The sequence below is a fragment of the Mustela erminea genome, chromosome 14 (genome assembly GCF_009829155.1).
Source record: "Mustela erminea isolate mMusErm1 chromosome 14, mMusErm1.Pri, whole genome shotgun sequence".
NCBI lineage: Eukaryota > Metazoa > Chordata > Mammalia > Carnivora > Mustelidae > Mustela > Mustela erminea.
In genome coordinates this window covers 61,989,142-62,009,102 of record NC_045627.1, presented here as the reverse complement: position 1 = coordinate 62,009,102, position 19,961 = coordinate 61,989,142, and the positions used below count along the sequence as shown (strand labels likewise).

At 49.7% G+C, this 19,961-nt stretch overlaps 1 protein-coding gene across 3 annotated transcripts; it reads right to left on the bottom strand.

Annotated features, from left to right (window-relative positions):
• Nucleotides 1-10,030: 10,030 nt before the first annotated feature.
• Nucleotides 10,031-14,399, bottom strand: MARVELD1 (MARVEL domain containing 1). Of its 3 annotated transcripts, none has more exons than XM_032312715.1 (3): nt 12,003-14,399; nt 11,406-11,572; nt 10,031-10,992 (listed from the first exon to the last, which is right to left on the bottom strand). In XM_032312715.1, exon 1 carries the CDS (start codon nt 14,347-14,349, stop codon nt 13,522-13,524), a length of 828 nt encoding a protein of 275 aa, XP_032168606.1. In that variant the 5' UTR covers nt 14,350-14,399; the 3' UTR covers nt 10,031-10,992; nt 11,406-11,572; nt 12,003-13,521. The 3 variants fall into 3 exon arrangements, with proteins under 3 accessions (XP_032168606.1, XP_032168607.1, XP_032168604.1); XM_032312716.1 differs by lacking the exon at nt 11,406-11,572 and having other exon boundaries at nt 12,003-12,156; nt 12,697-14,399; XM_032312713.1 differs by lacking the exon at nt 11,406-11,572.
• Between the last annotated feature and the right edge of the window lie 5,562 nt (nt 14,400-19,961).

The window sequence follows — 19,961 nt, the reverse complement described above, 5'->3', positions numbered from 1 at the left end:
GGGCTGGAGGATTGGCTTCCACAGTGGCTTCCTCACACAGCAGACAAATCCAATGCTGGCATTCTTATGCTATTAGGCTGGGAGGAAGTTTCAGTTCCTCCTCACTTGGCACTCTTCAGAAGGCATCTTGAGTGCCCTCTTGACATGGTGGCTGACTTCCTCCGGAGCAAGAAATCCAAGAGGGAACCACAAGATCTTCTATGATATATCCTCAGAAGTCACACACCATCATTTGCACAATATCCTACTGGTTTTACAGGTCGGAACTATTCAATGTCCCAAAGTGTAGTGGGAGGCTTATACAAGAGTGTGACTACCAGGGGTAGTCACTGGGGCCAACTTGGAGGCCAGCTTGAAGGCTAGCTACTAGGTGCTGCTCTGCAAGCTTAGAATACCCTTCCTCCTCCACCTGACCTCCTCCCACACACCTTTCAACACCCAGCTTGAATGTCAAGTCTTTTGTGAAGTTTTACCCAAATAATTCCTCCTTTCCTCCTTTGTGTTTACACAAAGCTCTGATCCTATTAAGCACCTATTACTTTTGTTTGTTTGTTTGACAGAGAGGGAGAGATATCACTAGTAGGCAGAGAGGCAGGCGGAGGAAGAGGGGGAAGCAGGCTCCCTGCTAAGCAGAGAGCCCAATTTGGGGGGTGGGGAGCTGGATTGCAGGACCTGAGATCATGACCTGAGCCAAAGGCAGAGGCTTAACCCACTGAGCCACCCAGGCGCCCCTAAGCACCTATTACTTTGCATTTCAACCTATCTCTAGAATCTCCTTTTGTTCCTGAGAGCAGGGAGACTACAATTTAACAATATTGGCAGCCCCAGTGTCTGCCAAGTATAGGGCTTTGGCATAGTAAATATTCAATGAATGCTTCTTTTAAAATAAATAAATAAAACAGAAAATAGCAAGAGTTGGTAAGGACGTGGAGAAACTGGACCCCTTGTGCACTGTTGTTGGGAATGTAAATAGTGCATCCTTTAAGGGAAACAGTATGTCATGTCCTCAAAAAATTAAATACAGGATTATTTTATGATCCAGCAATGTCACTTCTGGGTATATACCCAAAAGAACTGAAAGCAGGGTCTTTTTTTTTTTTTTTTTTTTAAGATTTTATTTATCTGTCAGAGAGAGAGAGCACACAAGGAGGGGAATCAGGAGGCAGAGGGAGAAGCAGGCTCCCTTCTGAGCAAATAGCCTGATGTGGGACTCAATTCCAGGACCCTGGGATCATGACCTGAGCCAAAGACAGATGCTTAGCCAACTGAGCCACCAAGGCATCCCTGAAAGCAGGGTCTTGAAGAGTTATTTATGCATCCTTGTTTATAGCAGAATTACTCACGATAGCCATAAATGTGGAAGCAACCCACGTTTCCATTAATGAATGAATGGATAAAGAAAATGTGGTTTATACATACAATAAACTATCCAGCCTTAAAAAGTAGGAAACTTCTGGGGTGCCTGGGTGGCTCAGTGGGTTAAGCTGCTGCCTTTGGCTTGGGTCATGATCTCAGGGTCCTGGGATCGAGTCCCGCATCGGGCTCTCTGCTCAGCAGGGAACCTGCTTCCCTCTCTCTCTCTCTGCCTGCCTCTCTGTCTACTTGTGATCTCTTTCTGTCAAATAAATAAATAAAATCTTATGGGGCGCCTGGGTGGCTCAGTGGGTTGAGCCACTGCCTTCGGCTTGGGTCATGATCTCAGGGTCCTGGGATCAAGTCCCGCATCGGGCTCTCTGCTCAGCGGGGAGCCTGCTTCCCTCTCACTCTGCCTGCCTCTCTGCCTACTTGTGATCTCTGTCAAATAAATAAATAAAATCTTTTAAAATAAATAAAATCTTAAAAAAAAAAAAAGTAGGAAACTTCTGACATGTGCTACAACATGAATAACCTTAAGGACCATGAATGCTGAGTGAAATAAGCCAGTCACAAAATGACAAGTACTGTACCATTCCACTTTTATGAAGTACCTAGAGTAGTCAAATTCGTGGAGATGGAAAGTGGAATAGCTGCCACCAGGGCCTGGAGGCAGAGAAGAGTGGGGAGTTATTGTTTAGTGGAAACGGACTGTCAATTTTGCAAAATGAGGAGAGATAGTTGTGCAACAATGTGAACATACTTTAATACCACTGAACTGTACACTTAAAAAATGGTCAAGATGGTAAACTTGGTGTTATGTGTATTTCGCCACAATTAGAAATTTTTTAATGAAAGAATGACGGATGAACAAAGTGTAATATATCCATTCAGGGAAATATTAAACAGCCCTAAAAGGGAATGAAGTGTTCACACATGCTACTGCATCGATGAAATTGAAAACAATATATCACATGAAAGAAACCAAAAAGGCCACATGCTGTATGAGTCTATTTATTTGAAATGTCCAGAATAGACAAACCTGTAGAAACAGGAAGTAGATCAGTGTTTGCCAAGCTCCGGGGGCCAGGGGGCGGGTGAGCGGGGTGGCGCAGGGGAAGGGCAGGAATTGGGAGCGACTTTTAGCAAGTACAGGGTTTCTTTTTGGAATGGTGGAAATATTCTGGAATTGGATAGTGGTGATGGTTGCACAACTTTGTGAATATACTAAAACCACTGATTTGTACACTTTAAAACTGAGACTTTTTGTTACATTGTGTGAAATTTTAAGTGATGCACACCTGGATGGCTCTGGCGTTTAGCATCTGCCTTCAGCTCAGGTCATGGTCCCAGGGTCCTGGGCTCTAGCCCAGAGGGGAGTCTGCTTCTCCCTCTCCCACATCCCCTGCTTGTGTTCCCTCTCTTGCTGTCTCTCAGTCTGCCAAATAAATAAATGAAAAATTTTTTTAAAAAGTAAATGAGGGGCGCCTGGGTGGCTCAGTGGGTTAAAGCCTCTGCTTTCGGCTCGGGTCATGGTCTCGGGGTCCTGGGATTGAGCCAGCTTCCCCCTCTCTCTCTGCCTGCCTCTCTGCCTACTTGTGATCTCTCTCTGTCAAATAAATCTTTTTTTAAAAAAGTGAATGAATTAATAAATATTTAACTGGTATGTATTTTTAGACTGTCTTTAATATTTGCATTTTCTCTAGTGTTTACGCTTAATATTTGAGCATAGTTTTTGATTAATCGCTTACCACCATTGCTCTGAAAAGAGTTCAATAAATACATTTTTATGTTCTTGTACCTGGGAAAGAAGTGCTCTTGAGTAATGAGATTCCCAGCTGTGAGGCAGTGAGTTGCCAGACAAACACAGCAAGGAAATGGATGTCTGCAGTTACATTCTGACTCAACAGCTCTTGGCAGCCATGAAAACAACCATTCATCAAACACAGGCACCAAAAAAACCTCACAGAGCAAAGCAGTGAAAATCTCAGCAATAAAACCTTGTGGCCTCCTGTGAAAGAGACAGTTAACTGTCCACCAAAAAGTCTTGTCTGCCCCTTCATGGTAAGAGCTGCAGCTGGGCAGCAAATGCCCAGCCAGGAACTACATTCCCAGCCCCTTGCATATAGAGTGGGTCATGTGACTCACCAAAGGAAATGAGTGGAAGCGATGAGTATCACTTCCAGACCAAGGCATTTAAAAATCCAAAACCTCCCCCTTCCTCTCTTCTCCCCAGTGCCAGCTCAATGCAGAGGGAATAGCCAGGCCACAAGGTGGACGGAGCCCTAGTCCCTGAATCATTATAGTAGAAAGGCGTCCACTGACCTGGGATAGCCACAATGGACAGTTATATAAAGAAGAAATAGATTTGTATGTGAATAACAAAGAGATTTTTATTTAATTAGGCTACCAAATTGTTGGAGAGTATTTGTTATGCAGCTATAAACATCAATATTTGTTTATTTCACTGAATGACTAATTATTATGTGGCTTTCAGGGGAATACAGAAAGGAATAGCCCAGAATTCCTTCCTCAAGTTGTTCTAATTCTAGGAGCACTTGGCTGGCTCAGTCAGTAGAACATGTGACTCTTGATCTGGAGTTATGAGTTTGAGCGCCTGATTGGACGTAGACATTACTTTAAAAATTAAATTTTTTTAAAAAACTCATCCTAAATTGGAGAATTTGATGGGAGACAACTAAAATAAATACGCCACCAGTGGACTGTTGGAGGTGACCCACCAAGAAAAATCTTAATAGACCAATTACCATTTAAAAAATTGAAAGAATTTGAAAACTTCCTCAATGGCGTCAAGCCCAGATTCTTTTGTAGCCAATTTTTATCAAACCCATCAATAAAATGATTTATTACATTATTCCAAACAAAACAAGATGGCAAACTTCCCAAATGATTCTGTGAGTCCAGAATTACCATCACTGATACAAGTGCCAGGGAATAGCACGCACACACACACACACACACACACACCCCAAATATCATCTGGAATATAACCAATTTAAAAATACTAAGAATACAACTGAATCCTTCTACTGCTAGCTATTTATGCAAGAGGAATGAAGGCATATGTCCACACAAAGATTTGTACCTAAATGTTCACAACAGCTTAATTTGCAATAACCGAAAACTTAAAGCAATACAAATGTCTGTCAACAGGTGAATGGATAAACGAATTATAACAGGATAATATACGTAATAGTAATGAACAAACTATTATTACCACAGTAGCATGAATGAATCTCAAAATCATTAAATAAAAGAAGCCAAATACCTCCCCTTACCCCAGAAAAAAAGTACATATTATACATACATATTATAATTATAAACTAATCTCTAGTCACGGAAGGCAGATCAATGGTAGCTTGGCGTGGGGGAGATAAGAAGGAATTACCAAAGGGCACAAGGGAGCTTTGGGGCTAGTATGGATATGTCTATTGTCTTAATTGTGGTGACAGTTTCATGATGTGTACATATGTCAAAACTTGCCAAAATGTACATTTAACCTATATGCAGTTTAATGTACATTAAGTATATCTAATAATCTGTTTCAAAAAAGAAATATCTAGGGGCGCCTGGGTATCTCAGTCGGTTAAGCATCCAACTCTTGATTTCAACCTAGGTCATGATTTCAGGGTCATGAGATGGAGCCCCACATCGGGCTCCACACTGGGCAATGAGCCTACTTAAGATTCTCTCTTTGCCCTTCTCCCCCACCTCGTGAGCACATGCACTCTCTCTCTCTAAAAACAAACAAACAAAACACCGAGGTAAACACTTCCCTCTTCTGAGCATCATCTACAAAATGCAGGTATTATCTGAACTGTTTACCAGTTCATATAAGGATGGGAAGAAATAGATGTAAAAATATTTTGCAAATTGTGAATACAAGAATACAGGGACATTGAGTAATCTTTATTACTGTTAATGCCATTATCAACAATAATCTTATTGCCATCACCATCATGTTCACTGCAAAAAGCCTCCATCCACCTTCTGGCACCTATGTTAAGATCACTAAGGTTAAAAAAAATCACAGAGGTAGGTAATTAATTTTTTTTAAGATTTTATTTATTTATTTGAGAGAGAGAGAGAGAGCATGAAATGAGAGAGGTCAGCGGGAGAAGCAGACTCCCCGCTGAGCAGGGAGCCCAATGCGGGACTCGATCCTGGGACTCCAGGATCATGACCTGAGCCAAAGGCAGTTGCTCAACCAACTGAGCCACCCACACATCCCGGTAATCCATTTTTTGATAAGAGTTTGATTTTTAAGTGATCTCTACACCCAACATGGAGCTCGAACTCACAACCCCAAGATCAAGAGTCATATGCTCTACCAACTGAGCCAGCCAGGCACCCTGGTAGTTCATAATTTTAACTTAAAAAACAAACCCTGCAAGTTCACCAGTTCCTAGGGATGGCTGGGAGGACAAGATGACAAGCTGATAAATACAACAGAGTTTACAGTTTACCAGGGAAGTGAGGAAAGATGTGTTGTGAAATGCCCAGATACAGAACAGCGAGGGAAGCCAAGCACTTAGAAACACCGCCCACCCCGCCCACCCCCGCCGGGGTGCCCAGACAAATTTTGAGTTGAGTGCAGTCATGGAGGGGCCTGCAAACACATAATGAGGGGAGTCTGTGAACATCTCACTCCCGACACCCGAGAATCCAAGGTCAGTTCATTGCTCTGTAGATGGCCTGGACCCTCAAGAAACAAGATGAGAAGAGGGCATCCTCTTTCCAGGCTGAGAGGAGGCAGACGGGAGTGCTGCTAGGGACCTGGACCAGGACCAGGACCTACTGCTAGGTTCTGGACCCTGGATCACAGAGCGTGGTCCAGGGAATCAAAAGGAAGGCAAAGAAGGACCTTGGACTCTGGAGAAAAGAGGATCCCGACCTTCACATAGATGACAGTGACTTTTAACAGTTCTGTGCTATCTTTCAGGACAGCTCAAATCGGACCACAAGAAAGAACAGTAGAGGAGTCAATTTCTCGTTTCTCAGGCAGGAAGACAGCCAGGGTGGAATTGGGGAGAAGGGAAGTAAGATTTCTGAGCATGTACTGTGGCTCAGGTCTGCACTTGACAAACATCACCCGAGGTCCTCCCAACAACACTAACCAGCTGAGAGCTGATCTGCAGAGACTAGTTGCCGGGTTCACTGCTCTGGGTGCCTCGTCTCGGTGAGCCCTTCCCATGGACCGGGGAGGCATCTACGTGCATTAACCCCATTTAGGGAGCGATGAAACAGAGGAAGAATTTAGCAAATTGCCTAAGAACAGAGGGAGAGATTGGCCTCACTCCTGACGTCACAGGCTGAGCTCACCTCAGAATTAGAGCCTTTCATATTAACCGCCTAGGGGACACAGAAGGAGCCAGCACAGAATACAGAGCAAGACTTCGTAAGGCACAGGGTTCCATATCCAAGTCTGGGATTAGGTCACGTGGCCATACCTGCGGCACAAGGTCTCAGGAGGAGGGAGGGCTGAGTGGAGGGACACTCTGAGTCCTTCCTACATCAGGTAGACAGAGAGGCGGTCTCCAGGAACCTGGAGAGTGGCTTCAGCACAGTGAGTGCGTTAAACCTAACTTCCCTGTCAACCGAGAAGGGAGTAGCTCACATTATTCAGACTTGAATGATACCACTTTCTTTACAGTCTTTCCTCCCTGCCTTAGCTCAAAACATAGCTATTAGAAAACCCAGAAGCTCTCTGTGGGGTCTTTGGATGGCCGGGAGAAACAGTCTGTCTGCTGGGAAGTCCTCTGAAACAGCAAGGCATGGCGGCACACACTTGAGATTTAAATCTGGTTTCTGTCACGTGAGTGGCCTGGGGAAATCAGTTGACCCTTCTGAGCCTGTCTGCGCGTCCATCAAATGGGGGAATTAAATACTTCTTGGGCTTGTGAGGATGACAAGCGATGTTATATAAGGCATCCTCCGACTTGTGCTTGACTCACTGCACACACTTCATAGAGTGAGTTCGTTCCCTTTCTCCCCTCTTGCCAACCTTGACTCAGAAGCTTTACAACTGGGGCGTCGGAGCGCCCCCTTCAGGACTCCTGGAGATGGCGGCAAGGACAGCCTGTGGGGCACCTGTGGGAGATACAGGAAACTGCCAAGAACTGCCTCTGGGAGCTTGCCTTCACCTCAAGCTGAGGAAAGAATGTCACAGCCCTGGTGCCAGCAAGATCCCAAATAGCCATCTGGTTTGAAAGGAATGGGGTCATGGAACAGGGAGGGCAAAAGGGCTTTCCAATTAGGAGCCTGACTGGAATTTCCACAGGCGAAGTTGCTGTGGGTGATCCACACCTTCCTTCTGGCTATGTCAGGGGCTCTCCTTTGGGTTCTGGCTACCTCAGCATACCTCCCCTTTGCCTAAGGGCCTGGAGAGTCTTAGGCCCTCCTCACTTCTTTTCAGCTGCTCCCACTGGTTTGTGGCACGTTCCTCTCCCCCAAGACTGGTGAAGTGGATTTCAGCCACACCAGTGCTCCCTCTGCTCCCTGCTACTCTTGGCACAGACCTGGAGAGTCACTTCACTTCCCCACCTAAGCCTCTATTTACTCATCTGTAAAAAAAAAAAAAACCCTCTTAAGGGCTTTACTAAGATTTCCACAGGAAGCAGCCAAGGGAGTGACAAAGTTAACCAATGTGGGAAAGTTATAAACGTTCCAGAAAGTACACAAAGTTCTTGCAGTCCCTGGCTATATACATGAACATTTAGAAAGGCTTAGAACTATATTATCGTTAATCATTAAAAGCAAGTTGTAAGAGAGTCAAATGTATATGTGTGTCTGAGTGTGTGCACGCACACACACGTATCCCATGTACGTTTGGTTCGTTATAAAAATTAAAGAAGGGTTAAGAGGCACCTGGGTGGCTCTGATGGTTAAGCCTCTGCCTTCAGTTCAGGTCATGATCTCCAGGTCCTGGGATCGAGTCCTGGGATCTGGCTCCCTGCTCAGCGGGGAATCTGCTTCTCCCTCTGCTTCTCCCCCTACCCCAGCTCATGCTCTCTCTCTCTCTCTCTCAAATGAATACATAAAACCCTTGAAAAAAAAAGAGAGTTGGTAGTTAGCAATGATTTATATCTAGCATTTGAGATTAGGATAATTGAATGGCTTCTTTTTAGTTTGTACCCTTCTGTATAGCTTAATTTTTTAATGGGTATATATTGTTATTATTTTTAATGGATATATATGTTGGTATTTTAACAAATAACTACTGTAACAAACAAAACAATACAAACATGAATGAATAATGCTAACCTTTCTCTCTCACATCCCTCTTTCCTTTTATCCCTGCAAATGTGGGTTTATTAGCTTTCCTTTCTTACCACTGACCCCCCCACCCCCATCCTTAGAAAAGCAGGAAAAATAGTAGACATAAATGAGCAAATCCCTCAGATTCCCCAGACTCAATTATGTCCCTGAAGAGCCGTGTCTTATTTCAAAGTGCCCCCAGCATTAAACAGGAAATGTCAGATTAGACCAGTCCTGAACACCTGATCTGCAGGAATGAAAACCAAACTCCATCGAAACCTCAGAGCCTGCTGGAGGACCACAAGGATTTACCAGCTGGCAAAGGTAGTGAAAGACCCTCTGCCTTCCAGTCCCAGTCCTGCCACTAGCCAGCTCTATGACCATGGACAAGGCCCTTCTCTCTGAGGCTCTATTTCCCCTATTAAATGGGAGTGACAATGCCAACCACTGAGACTGTTCACCGGATCAAAAAAGATCATGAAGTAGAAACATATTTTCCATTGCGAAATTCTCCACAAAGCAACGGTAGAGTGGGGGGCTTACCAGCCTTTGCATAAAGGGAGGCCACATTTTATTTAGTGCAAAATTCATGAATAGACAGAGAGGGAAGAGGGGAATAAGGGAGGGTCCTTGGCATTTTTTTTCCACCCTGGAAATCCAAACCATGAAGAAGACAGAGTGAGTGTGTGTGTGTGTTTATTGTGCCGAGGAGGGTGCTTTGGAAGAAAGTGGGTGTGGAACACACCCAGCATCCGATCTCTGCCTAGAGCTGTTCTAAGTGAGTTCTGAGATCTGCCCCTAGAATCCTACGTTCTGGCTGCAGACTTGAGGTTCAGGCAGAGGAGGGAGAAGCTGGCAAGGAAGCCTGCTCACTCTGCTTTCCTACCCTTTCCAAAGCACCTTATTCATCAGGCTGTGACTGGAATTGGGGGACACCAGGTGGGGTGTGTCTGGGAGGCAATACCAGAGGAGGACTATAGTCCGTATCAGAACCTGAGCCCCAGAAGACCTCACTCAGTCCCCTCTCAGCTCTGCGACACTAGGCAAGGCACCATTCCTCCCTGTGGCTCATTTCCCTTTCTGCAAAATCAGGGAGTCGAGGGACCCTTTGGCTCCTTAACCATAGTCATTCTGTGCCTCCCCGTTAGGGAGTGGAGCTTCCAAAAACAGAGGGGTCATTGAGAGCTGGGCTAGGAGCAACTTGAATTCCCACCCGCTTTTGTCGGGGGCAGACATAGGAGGTTTTCTTTCTCTGCTTCCTGTGTCCTGCCTTAATGCACTGAAAACCTGTGAATTCATTTTTCTTCCCCTCCCAGAAGGAAAGAAGAAGAGGATGGATGGAGGCTGGGAGAACCAGTACACAGGCTTACTGCAGGGGAGAGAAGACCTATACACCAACAACAGACAAACCAAACTTTATTCTGAAAAGCAAATTAGTAATCACCACTAAACTATTAAATGAGGCACATCAGTCCCCCTCGCTACTGGCCCACACCCCTCCCACTCCCACCCTCTCCCACCCTCTCTTTTGGTCTTCGTAGAATACTAGAAAATTCCTCTACTGGATCCGCAAGTAGTCCCAGACTTTTGGACTGGTAGGAGTCCACAGTCCACTGTGGACTACCTCAAGCTGGACTGAGTCCTGGAGTCGAATGAGGGATGCCAAAGAGGCGGCCTCCAGTATTCAAAAATTCTGGGCCAGGTCAGGTGGCCATTCCTATGGTACAGGGTCTCAGCGGGAGGAGGGGGTGGGTGTGGGGGCTGTTTTACATGTCCTTCTCGCATCTGGAGAAGCAGCTGGAAGCCAAGCAGGAAGGCACATCTAGAAGAGCCAGTGAGCTCTGGAATGTTTCAGGCACATCTGGTTGGATAAGATACCGTGAAGGCAAAGGAGACGTCTGCTCCTGAGTAAGGTCACCCAACCATAGACAGAGCACCATGAGCTCTGGGGGCTAGGAAAGGATCCTCAGGGCGCTGGTTCTGAGCTGAGGATGCAACTTCAACAGTGATCTGGAAAAAGAGAAAAGGAACAAAAGCTGGAGCTTAAACCCATTGTTTAGGGCATGGAGGTGCACGGCTCAGTTCCAGGTGTCTGGAATCTTGGAACCAAGTCACAGCATAAGGAGAATCGGAATTTCTCTTGTGTTAAGGCAAAATGAATCTTCACGCTTCTTGGATCTTCGTTTGGACAATGCTGAAGGGAAGCTGCTGGGCAGAGGTCATCCACTCTCCCCTCTGCTGGCCACTCTGCAGCGCTCTGCTGGCCCAGCCCAGAATGGTGCCCGTTGCCAGGGAAGCGAGCCCTGGGAGAGGTCGGCATGACCACTACGGGAATCTCCATGGCCTCAGAAACATGGAAACCTGCAAAAGAAGAACCAAAGTCATGGCCAGCCAAGGTACCTCCAAGTAAGTATCCCAGGAAAGGCCAACCCGAACCCCACCCCCTACCCCCGGCCTCCCCTGGCTCTGGCCAGCACCAGCGGTGGGGGCCGAAAGAATGGGTGCGCCACCTGGAGGAAGGCAGCAGCACTCCAGCCTAAATGAGACCGCAAAGGGCTCAGTGTTCTAGGAGTTCGCAAAGGAAAGAAAACAACAGTAACAACAAAACAGCCACAATTTGAATGGGACAGAGTTTCGGTCTTGCAAGGTGAAAAACGTTCTGGAGGTGGATGGTGGTGATAGTTGCACAACCATCTGGGAACCTACATAAGGACACCAAAGCATACACTTTGAAATGGTCGAATGGTCAATTTCATGCTACATGTATATTTTACCATGATTTTTTTTAAAGTAGCCACATGAACAGTCTCAAATGTGTATTGACCCCCTTCTCTAGAGAGTACAGCCCTGTCCTGAGGAGGCCAAATCGCCAGAGTCCAGCTCCTAGCTCCACCCATCACAGCGGCTGGGAGACTCTGGACAAGGTAGACTCATCTGCCTCCTAGGGAAAAGGAGAACACGGCTCGCCACAACAGTGTCGAAAGAATGAAAGAAATACATCTAAATGCTTTAAGCAGTGCCCACATAAATGCTCTCATGTTCCGCATGAAACACGCCCCTCCCCGATCTTTGCAGGTACAACAGAAAGCCTCACCCTCTCTACCTAAGCTTCAAAAACACACCCCCCCAAAACACATTCGGGTCTCCCCTGTTCTAGTTTCTAATCCAGACAGGGCTGAGCTTTTTCCAAGAGCAGACCTTTGCGGGATGTGGCAAAATGGCTGAACTGGTGGTACAAGTCTTTGGGCATTGTGGTTGTCACCCCTCCAACTTGCTCCCTGAATAAAAACCCCTCACCTTTTGGCAAAGGGGGCTCTGTATTTTTTATTCAAAGGCCTATGACCCCTCCAGAAATTCAGGAAGCACCTTACCTTATGGAGGCTGGGCCAGCTGTTCACCCCAACTTCGGAGCTTTCTCCTCTCTTTGGTGAGTGAGTCCCACTCCTGCCAGCTGCTCACGGTCCATGCCAGTATCTTTTATAGGCAATATTCTTCTTAACAGGGACACCATCTGGATAACCTTGACTTTATTTTCCAAACAATGTAGAGGAATGTTCAGGTCCGCCAATTCCCAGGTCTCTCATGTGCCTAGCAGGGACAGCTATCTTCTCCCTCACTGAGGCAAGCCCACCCTCTGCTAGAGAAATACCCTGGGAAGGAGAAGGAGCACCCCAGATCTTCAATCACACCAGAGCCAATGGGCTGGAAACGGTGGGAATGAATGACAGCCAAGATACAGGGATGCTTGGAAGTCTTAGGTGGCAAAATCTAATTGCTCCAGATCCACAGGCAGTTAACACTGTAAACTAAATTACTTGGGCTTCTTTTATAGCAGGACTTCTCAGAGCCTTTTATATGCTAATGAGCATCGTGAATCTTCAGGTGGACGAGAGATAGCACCTTGACAAACCCATTTGAAAATGAAACCGTCTTTTAGACTGTAGCTCCTGAGCCGGGGTTCCTGGGAACACCCACCGCTTTAATGTAAACAGTGCTGGGCTGCGAGACTGGAAAGGGGGTTCTAATCTTATTCTGGCTTTACCAAGGGCAAGGGGTGAGGCTCACCTTGACATTCCTTCAGGGTCCTGTAGGATCCCTAATGCAAAAAGACATTGGGAGGTGGGGGTGGTGGAGCTGAAGCCCGTGAGAGAAACGCTGGGAAGCTGAGGCCAGGGAAACTAGTGTGCGTTTGGGCCTGGCCTCCAGGAACCCCGAGGCCAAAGGCGGAACAGGCAAAGGTGAGAGCAGATTCCAAACGTGCAAAGGTGCAGCCCGCGGGCATTTCCGATCCATCCTCACCTTTGCAGACGCGCCCCACCCCAATGTCAGAGCACGGACCGCGCAGGATGCGCGCACAATGCCGAGCTGAAACGAAATTCTTCGCTCATCCTGAGGCCAATGGAGGCCTGTCCTCGTTTCTGTCCGCGGCTGCGAGCCTGCCCTTCACAGCACTCGAAGCTGGAAGAGGGGCCAGGGAACCGGGATGCTCTTCCGAAGGCGGGCCGGGAGGGAAGGGGTAGTGGCGCAGCCAGAAGGCTGGTTCCAATTGGGAGCCTCCCCCGGATCTACGCGGCGCCTGTCCACGTCTCGCTCTCGGCACGGAAGGGGGCGAGGAAGCGCGAGGTTTCGCCTCGGACGGCCAGGATGCTTGGGGGCCCGCGGCTCGGATGCGGCCCTGCCCGGATCCCAGGAAACGGCGCAGGCGGCGCGTCTGACCGGACTCCAGGCGGCGGCTCTGCCGTCGGACGGGAACTGCGGGCCAGGGCGCCCGGGCGCGGGCGGGAGCGCGGGGCGACGCGTGGGTGCCGGGGCGCACGGGCGCGGGGCGGCGGCGGCAGGAAGGACGGGGGCGCCGGTCTCGGGAGGGTCCCCGCCCCGCGGCGCGGCGGCTCATGCCACCTCCTGCTCCCCCTGGTAGCGGCGGCAGCAGCCGTAGAGGGCCGAGAGCAGGTAGAGGCCGAGGCAGAGGCCGCCGCAGACGGCGGCCGCCAAGAAGGCGTGGTAGGCGCAGGCCATCTGGTAATCCTTGAGGTTGCAGTAGCTGTGGCTCTGCGTCTGGGCGATCATGATGCCCGTCGCGGCGCCGTAGAGCGCGGCCGCCAGCAGGTCGTGTGCCACGTTGACCACGAGCCAGCGCGAACCCAGCACGGGCACCAGCTCGTGCTTGCCCAGCAGCGTGAGGAAGTAGAGGCCCAGGGTCAGCAGCCAGAAGAGCACTGACACGAAGAGCGCGAAGTGCACGGGGCCCTGGTACCTGCTCGTGGCGATGGTGATCCAGAAGGCGGCGCCGGCCAGCAGCTGCAGCAGCCGCAGCACGCCCAGCGGGCCGCGCAGGAAGGCCCTCTGCAGGCGCACCGGCCCGCGAACCGCGCGCGCCTGGGGCGGCGGCTGGCGCGGGGGCGGCGGGAGCATGGCCCCCGGGCGCGGTGGCGGCGGCGGCGGAGCCCCGAGTAGCGGAATGGCGGCGCCGGGCTCGCGGGGGTGGCCCGGCCGACGTACCCGCTGCGCCCGCGGCGGCCTCCTCGCGTCCCTCCGAGTCCTCTTCGCGCTTCCTCTCCCCTTCTCCCCACCCTTCCTCCACTCTCTCCTCCCTCCAGCCCTCCTCTCTTTCTCCCCGTCTCCACCACTGCTACCCGCCCTTTGGCTTCCCCTCCCCGTCTCCACCCCCACTCGCTCCTCCCGGCTTCCAGCCATCTCTTTTTGGGCCTCGCTCACCATCCCGGCCCCCCTTTCCAGCCGGCGCCAGACTCCCAGCTCGGATTCCTTTCTCCCCCGGGCGCGGCGGAGGGCACTCGCACCTCCGGGCCGCCGAGGGCCTTCCGCTCTGGCCGCCCGGGCCAAGTTTTGGCACATTTGGGTCCACCCTGCCTGCCCTGCCTGCCCTGCCACCCCAGCTCCCGTCCAGCCTCAGAGGGGAAACGCTGTATTCTGGAGCGTTCTCTCAGCGCCTCGCTGGGCCTTTTCTTTCTACTTTGTCCTGCTCTAGGGCCCACTCGGGCCTCTTGGCCTTTCCCTGGCTCTGGAAGAGAGCGGCGCTGGCCTGAAGCTGACATCTGTTCTCCGCTGGACATCTGGAATGTGCCCACCTCACTCTTCTCCAGTCCAAAGCTGGGCTCTCAGACATCAGAGAAAGGGACGGTCCCCCACCAGAGACACCCCCCACACACACACACCACAAAGCCAAGTTCTATCAGTCCATCCTCATTTTTCCAACCTCCTAGCCATCCAGGGTCGCCTAGATTAAAAATGTGCTATCCGGCATGTTCAAGGCACCAAGCCTGGGGTAAGAGAGAGCAAAGCCCCCCTGTTTAACTAGGACACTAGGCAGAACAGCGTCCAGTGGAAGCTAATGATGCGTTTACACGTAAGCCTACTTAAGCCTCAAAACAGCCTCAGAGATAGAATTCTTTTCCTCCTTTTACTGAGGAGGAGAAATGAGGTCTAGAGGAGTTAAGCCCATTAACCGTAACTGCAGCTGGTGTCCCTTGTCTCCCCATCCCATTCAACCATTGTTCACTGTGACAGCCCTCTAAAACACAGACCTGGCATTGCATTGCTTCCTCCACTGACCACAGGATACAGTTTTCTCTCTTCTATGGGCTTACTTCACAAACTGGCTCCAACTGACTTTCACTTTCCTTGTTTTCCACTTCCTTTCCTTACCCCTGCTCCCATGGGGCTTGCCAACCCCACCTAACCTCTTAAATTCCCCCCCCCCAAATAAGCTCAAAAAGCCCTTCATTCTCAGACCCCACTTGGCTGGAAAACTCCTACTTACCCTTCAAGGCCCTTTTTAAATGCTCCTCCCTTTGGTCCAGACTCCCAAGCTGTTGATTGCTGGCTCTTTAGGCCCTCTCTTGGAGCATTCAGAAGTTATGCAGTGCTCCTGAGTCTGATACATTGCTTGCAACTGCTGGCTGTCACCTCTATCTTTGCCCGGAAATAAGAGACTCAATAAATGTCAGCAGAGTGCAGAACTACTCTCTCATCTTCTGGTCATGGAATGTGTCCATCGGCCCCCTGGCCTCGCTGAGCAGGTCTCTCCTCTCCCAGCACCCTGGCATTCCTTATGGGAGAAAGTATATGTGGTTTCTCAGGGGGCTGAGGCCTCTTGCTGCACAGCCCCGCCTGCAGGGACCTGGGAAAGCTGTGAACGCTTATTTTAAATGAGTAAAAGGTGATGTGTAACCTCCATCACCGTGTAAAGTAGCATGGTATTGAGACAAGGGTGCAAGCCATGGAGGCAGACTGCTGGCTATGCATTACGGCTTCACCACTCCCTTGTGCCGGGACCTCATACTTACTGCTCTGTGCCTCAGTTTCCTCATCTGTGAAATCCTTTCATTAAGCAAATGGATATTAAGCACCTGTTACGCACTGGGCACCATTTGAGGGTCTAGGGATCCATAAGACATACGTGATCATTATTCACTGAAAGCTCTCTATGCTCTAGGCACTGTTTTTTGTCGTTGTTTTTTAAGTAAGCTCTACACCCAAGGTGGGGCGTGAACTCACCCCCAGGTCAAGAATCACACGCTCTACCAACTGAGCTAGCCAGGCACCCCTATATTCTAGGCAATGTTAACTCTGATTTGCCAGTGGGGAAGCCAGAGCTCAGAGGGTGAAGGAAGGTGACCATGCCCACAGAGCTGGCGGGTGACAGTTTAAACAAGAGCCCACGTGTGGCTGGCTCCAGGTTCACATTCAAAGTGCTTATATGTTGGGGTGCCTGGGTGGTTCAGTGGGTTAAGGCCTCTGCCTTCAGCTCAGGTCATGATCCCAGGATCCTGGGATGGAGCCCTGCATCGGACTCTCTGCTCAGCGGGGAGCCTGCTTCCCTTCCTCTCTCTCTCTGCCTGCCTCTCTGCCTACTTGTGATCTCCGTCAAATAAATTAATTAATTAATTTTAAAAAAAAACCACAAAGTGCTTATATGTTACTTTCTCAGATTTTATTCTTGGCTACAGTTACAGAGGCCCAGAGAGGTTACATAACTTGCTGGGAGAAACAGAACTAGCAAGTGTCCATGTGGAGACTCAAACCTAGGTCTTCTGATCCCAATTTTGGGGCCCTTTTCCTCTCAGCTTCCCTTAACAATCAATCCCTCCTGGGACATCCTCAGTGTCCTCAGGGTGCCGGTTATGAAAAAGGCTGGAGCTAGGACAGGCACCTGGGGGCTGACTCTGGGTGCTGGGCTGATGATGGGGTTATGCTCCATAAACTGTATCTGTGAGCAGGGGACCTAACCAAATCAACACTTAGAGGGAGAGAAGAGTCCTCTGGCATCTAAGAAAGGCATCTGCAGACTTAAGGGTGGTGCACCGCCTGGTGGGCACAAATCTTCAGCCTCGCAGCTAAGCCCAGCTCCTTACAAGGAAGCCAATGGGGTGGTTTGGGGAGATATTTTTAGTCTCTGGAATCCTGAAGACATTCCAAGGGGCAGTCCCAGGAGACGCTGCAAAAGCATAAGCATGCAAGAAGATATCCACAAATATGGCCTAAGCACCTGTGGGATGCTGACCATCTGGGAGCACCGGCTCCTGCCCTCACTGTGTTTGCACTTTCTCCATAGTACAGCGACAGCTGTGGATACGAAAGGGAAAAGAAGGTAGATGCAAGGAAATCTAAAAGGGAGAGTATGTGTGATGGAAGGGCTGGGAAAGCTTCCAGAATGGAGCATCTCTGGAGGGCGGATAGAGTTGTGACAAGCAGAGATGGTGACTAGGCATTGTTGGGCAAGGCGGTCCCCCATGGGTCCTTAGCAGCCGTGGCTCTTAATATTGAGTGTGCTGAGAACGCAAAGCCATGGTCACCCATTCACTTTCCAACCATTTCTGGCTGCTGTGTTCTGCAGCCAACAAGTTTGTGGGGTGAAGGAATACCCACCCCCAGGCAGACAGTAGGCTTGGTTGTTGCTGACTGTAAGCGTGGTGGTGGTAGGAGGGGACAGAGGTGGGCTCCCCAAGCTCAGTGCTGCGTAGCTGTGACATAAAGCTCTTGCATGGGTAACATCCACCAGGGTCTCTCCGCGTTACCCCCATCAAACTAGGGAGTGAGGGAAAGAGACATAATGATGATGCTCGTGCGGCCTGCTGTGCCAAGAGTGGTAAATCCTTCGAGTCTGACTCAGGAGACCATATCTTCTGCCTGCATTTATGGAACAAAAGCAAGCTAGCATATTAGCTTGTAAGCGGGCTGAATCACAGCCCCTGACAGATGCTATAGGCAAAGGGAAGAGTGTGAGCAAGGCCTCCGTTGCTCAGGCAACAAGAATTAGTGATGCTTGCTGGACGTTGTTCTATGCCCCAAAGCTATGACTTTGACTATGCCCAGAAGGGGAGGCAGCTGATAACAAGGAGGGAAGCATGGCCCCCTAGAGATCCCACGACCTGCTCCTGCTGGTCGGTCAGTTCCTTCTTTAGTCTCCGGGCTACTGTAAATCATGGCATTCATAGACTCAACTCGCACTGGTTTAATACCTATTACGTGCCAGGCCCTGTGTTGGCCCTTGACATAAATTAGCTAACAGCAGAGGCAGAACTCACAGCAAGGAAATAGGTGGGTGTTGGCACCTGCAGAATCTTGCCTAGAATCTTAGAGTTAAATTACTAAATCAACACTTCCTGAACACCTGCTGTGTATGTACCTGGCATTATGCCACAATCCTATACCTGAGTTGGACGAGGGCTTAAAGATCATTTGTTCCTGGCTTCTCATTTTATGCAGGGGTAGCTATGGCCTGGGGAAGGTAAGTGACTAGCCCCAGGTCCCACAGCTGGTTGATGATGGGAGTGCCAAGTTTAGAACTTAGGTCTCCTGACTCACTGTCCAGTGCTCACTCGGGGCAGGGAGCTCTGCGCATGAACACTCTTTTGGTCACCAAGTGGCTCACACCTCCAGGCAAGTTCCCAAAGCTGTGGGAACACCGAGCTCTGGAATGGTGGGTGGGGTGGGTGGAGTCCCCTCTGGGTTGGAGTTGGGTAGGAACTTGGAAGGGGGGGCTCCTGAGTTTGTTATTCCAGCCCCCAAGGAGGACCTGGCCTTGGCTGGAGCTATAAAAAGTGGCCTGGATTCTGGGCCTCTTTGGGCAGACAGAAGCAAGGGGCCTCAGTCTGGGCATGAAGTGGTAAAGGCATTTGACTCTGGCAAAGCTCAGCCCTCACTCCCCAGGAGAAGCCAGCCAGGTCCAGACCCAGAGCCACAGGTATCCTCTGAGTCTTGACTTTGTGTGAAGCCACCCAGAACACTGGCTGGTGAGGCTGGGTCCTTAAGGCTAGGGAACCATGGTGTCCAAGGGAGACGCCCATGAGACTTCACCATTAATCGGCTTGCCCGTGAGCTACTGAAGATGACCTCCTACTGGGACCTATGGTGGGGTGGGCAGACCCCAGCAGACCACATTCCTGGGGCAGGGACGGACACTCTGGGCCAGGGGGAATGAATCAGTCACCACCACTCTATCAGTCAGCCTTGGGTAAAAGTGGCAGAGACTCAGTGGGAACACCCACCATATGCAAAGCATCTACCAGATGCCAGGCGGCAAATGCCAGGTGCTTGCCAGTCTTGTCTCACGTACTTTTCACAGCAGCTCTCTGAGGTAGGTCCATTAAAACCACCTCTGCTTTAAAATGAGGAAACTGAGGCATGGGGAGCTTGTGTGACTTATCTAACATCCCATATGTAATGGAGAACGGAATTCAAATATTTGATCTCCGAATCCAGGCTTGTAATCAATGCATATATCTCGGACTCCAGCCTTGGTCTTGGAGGTCACAAGACATCACAGGACTGCCCCTGAGCGGTGACAAAGAGAATGATCTCCATGTTGCAGAGATGGTCCGCAGGTACTGGGCCAGGCAGGGAGAGTGGGTGTGGCTGTCACAGGCCCCAAGACCTACACTTGGGGAGCCTGGCTGTGTATGTTGTTTCTGTTTCTTATCCTGCTATGTGAAGGGTCTCCAGGAAAGGGGGATTTGTCCCCTGAACTCTCTAGCCCACCGATGGCTGGAGCTTTAAAGCAAGAGGAATGAGGCTCAAGGACTGGGCAGAGCCGAGGGTTGCCCTCAGAGGATGCTTGGTATGGGGTGTTCACCTCCTCCTTGGCCCTTGCAACAACCTTAGGAGATAGGCAATTCATTATCTCCGCTTGACAGCTGAGGGAAATGAGATTCAGAAAGATTAAGCTAGGAACTAAATTTAGATTTCTGGACCATTGGAAACATTACAGCTGTCTGAGATGCCCTGAGTCTACTTTAACCATGAATTTGCCCCTTACGTCTAGTCTCACCAGACTCTGTAAGACGTTATTCACTGAAACCACAGAGCAAAAG

Coding starts and splice junctions, on each gene's coding strand:
- MARVELD1 (XM_032312715.1), bottom strand. CDS start 14,349: ATGGTGAGCGAGGCCCAAAAAGAGATGGCTGGAAGCCGGGAGGAGCGA.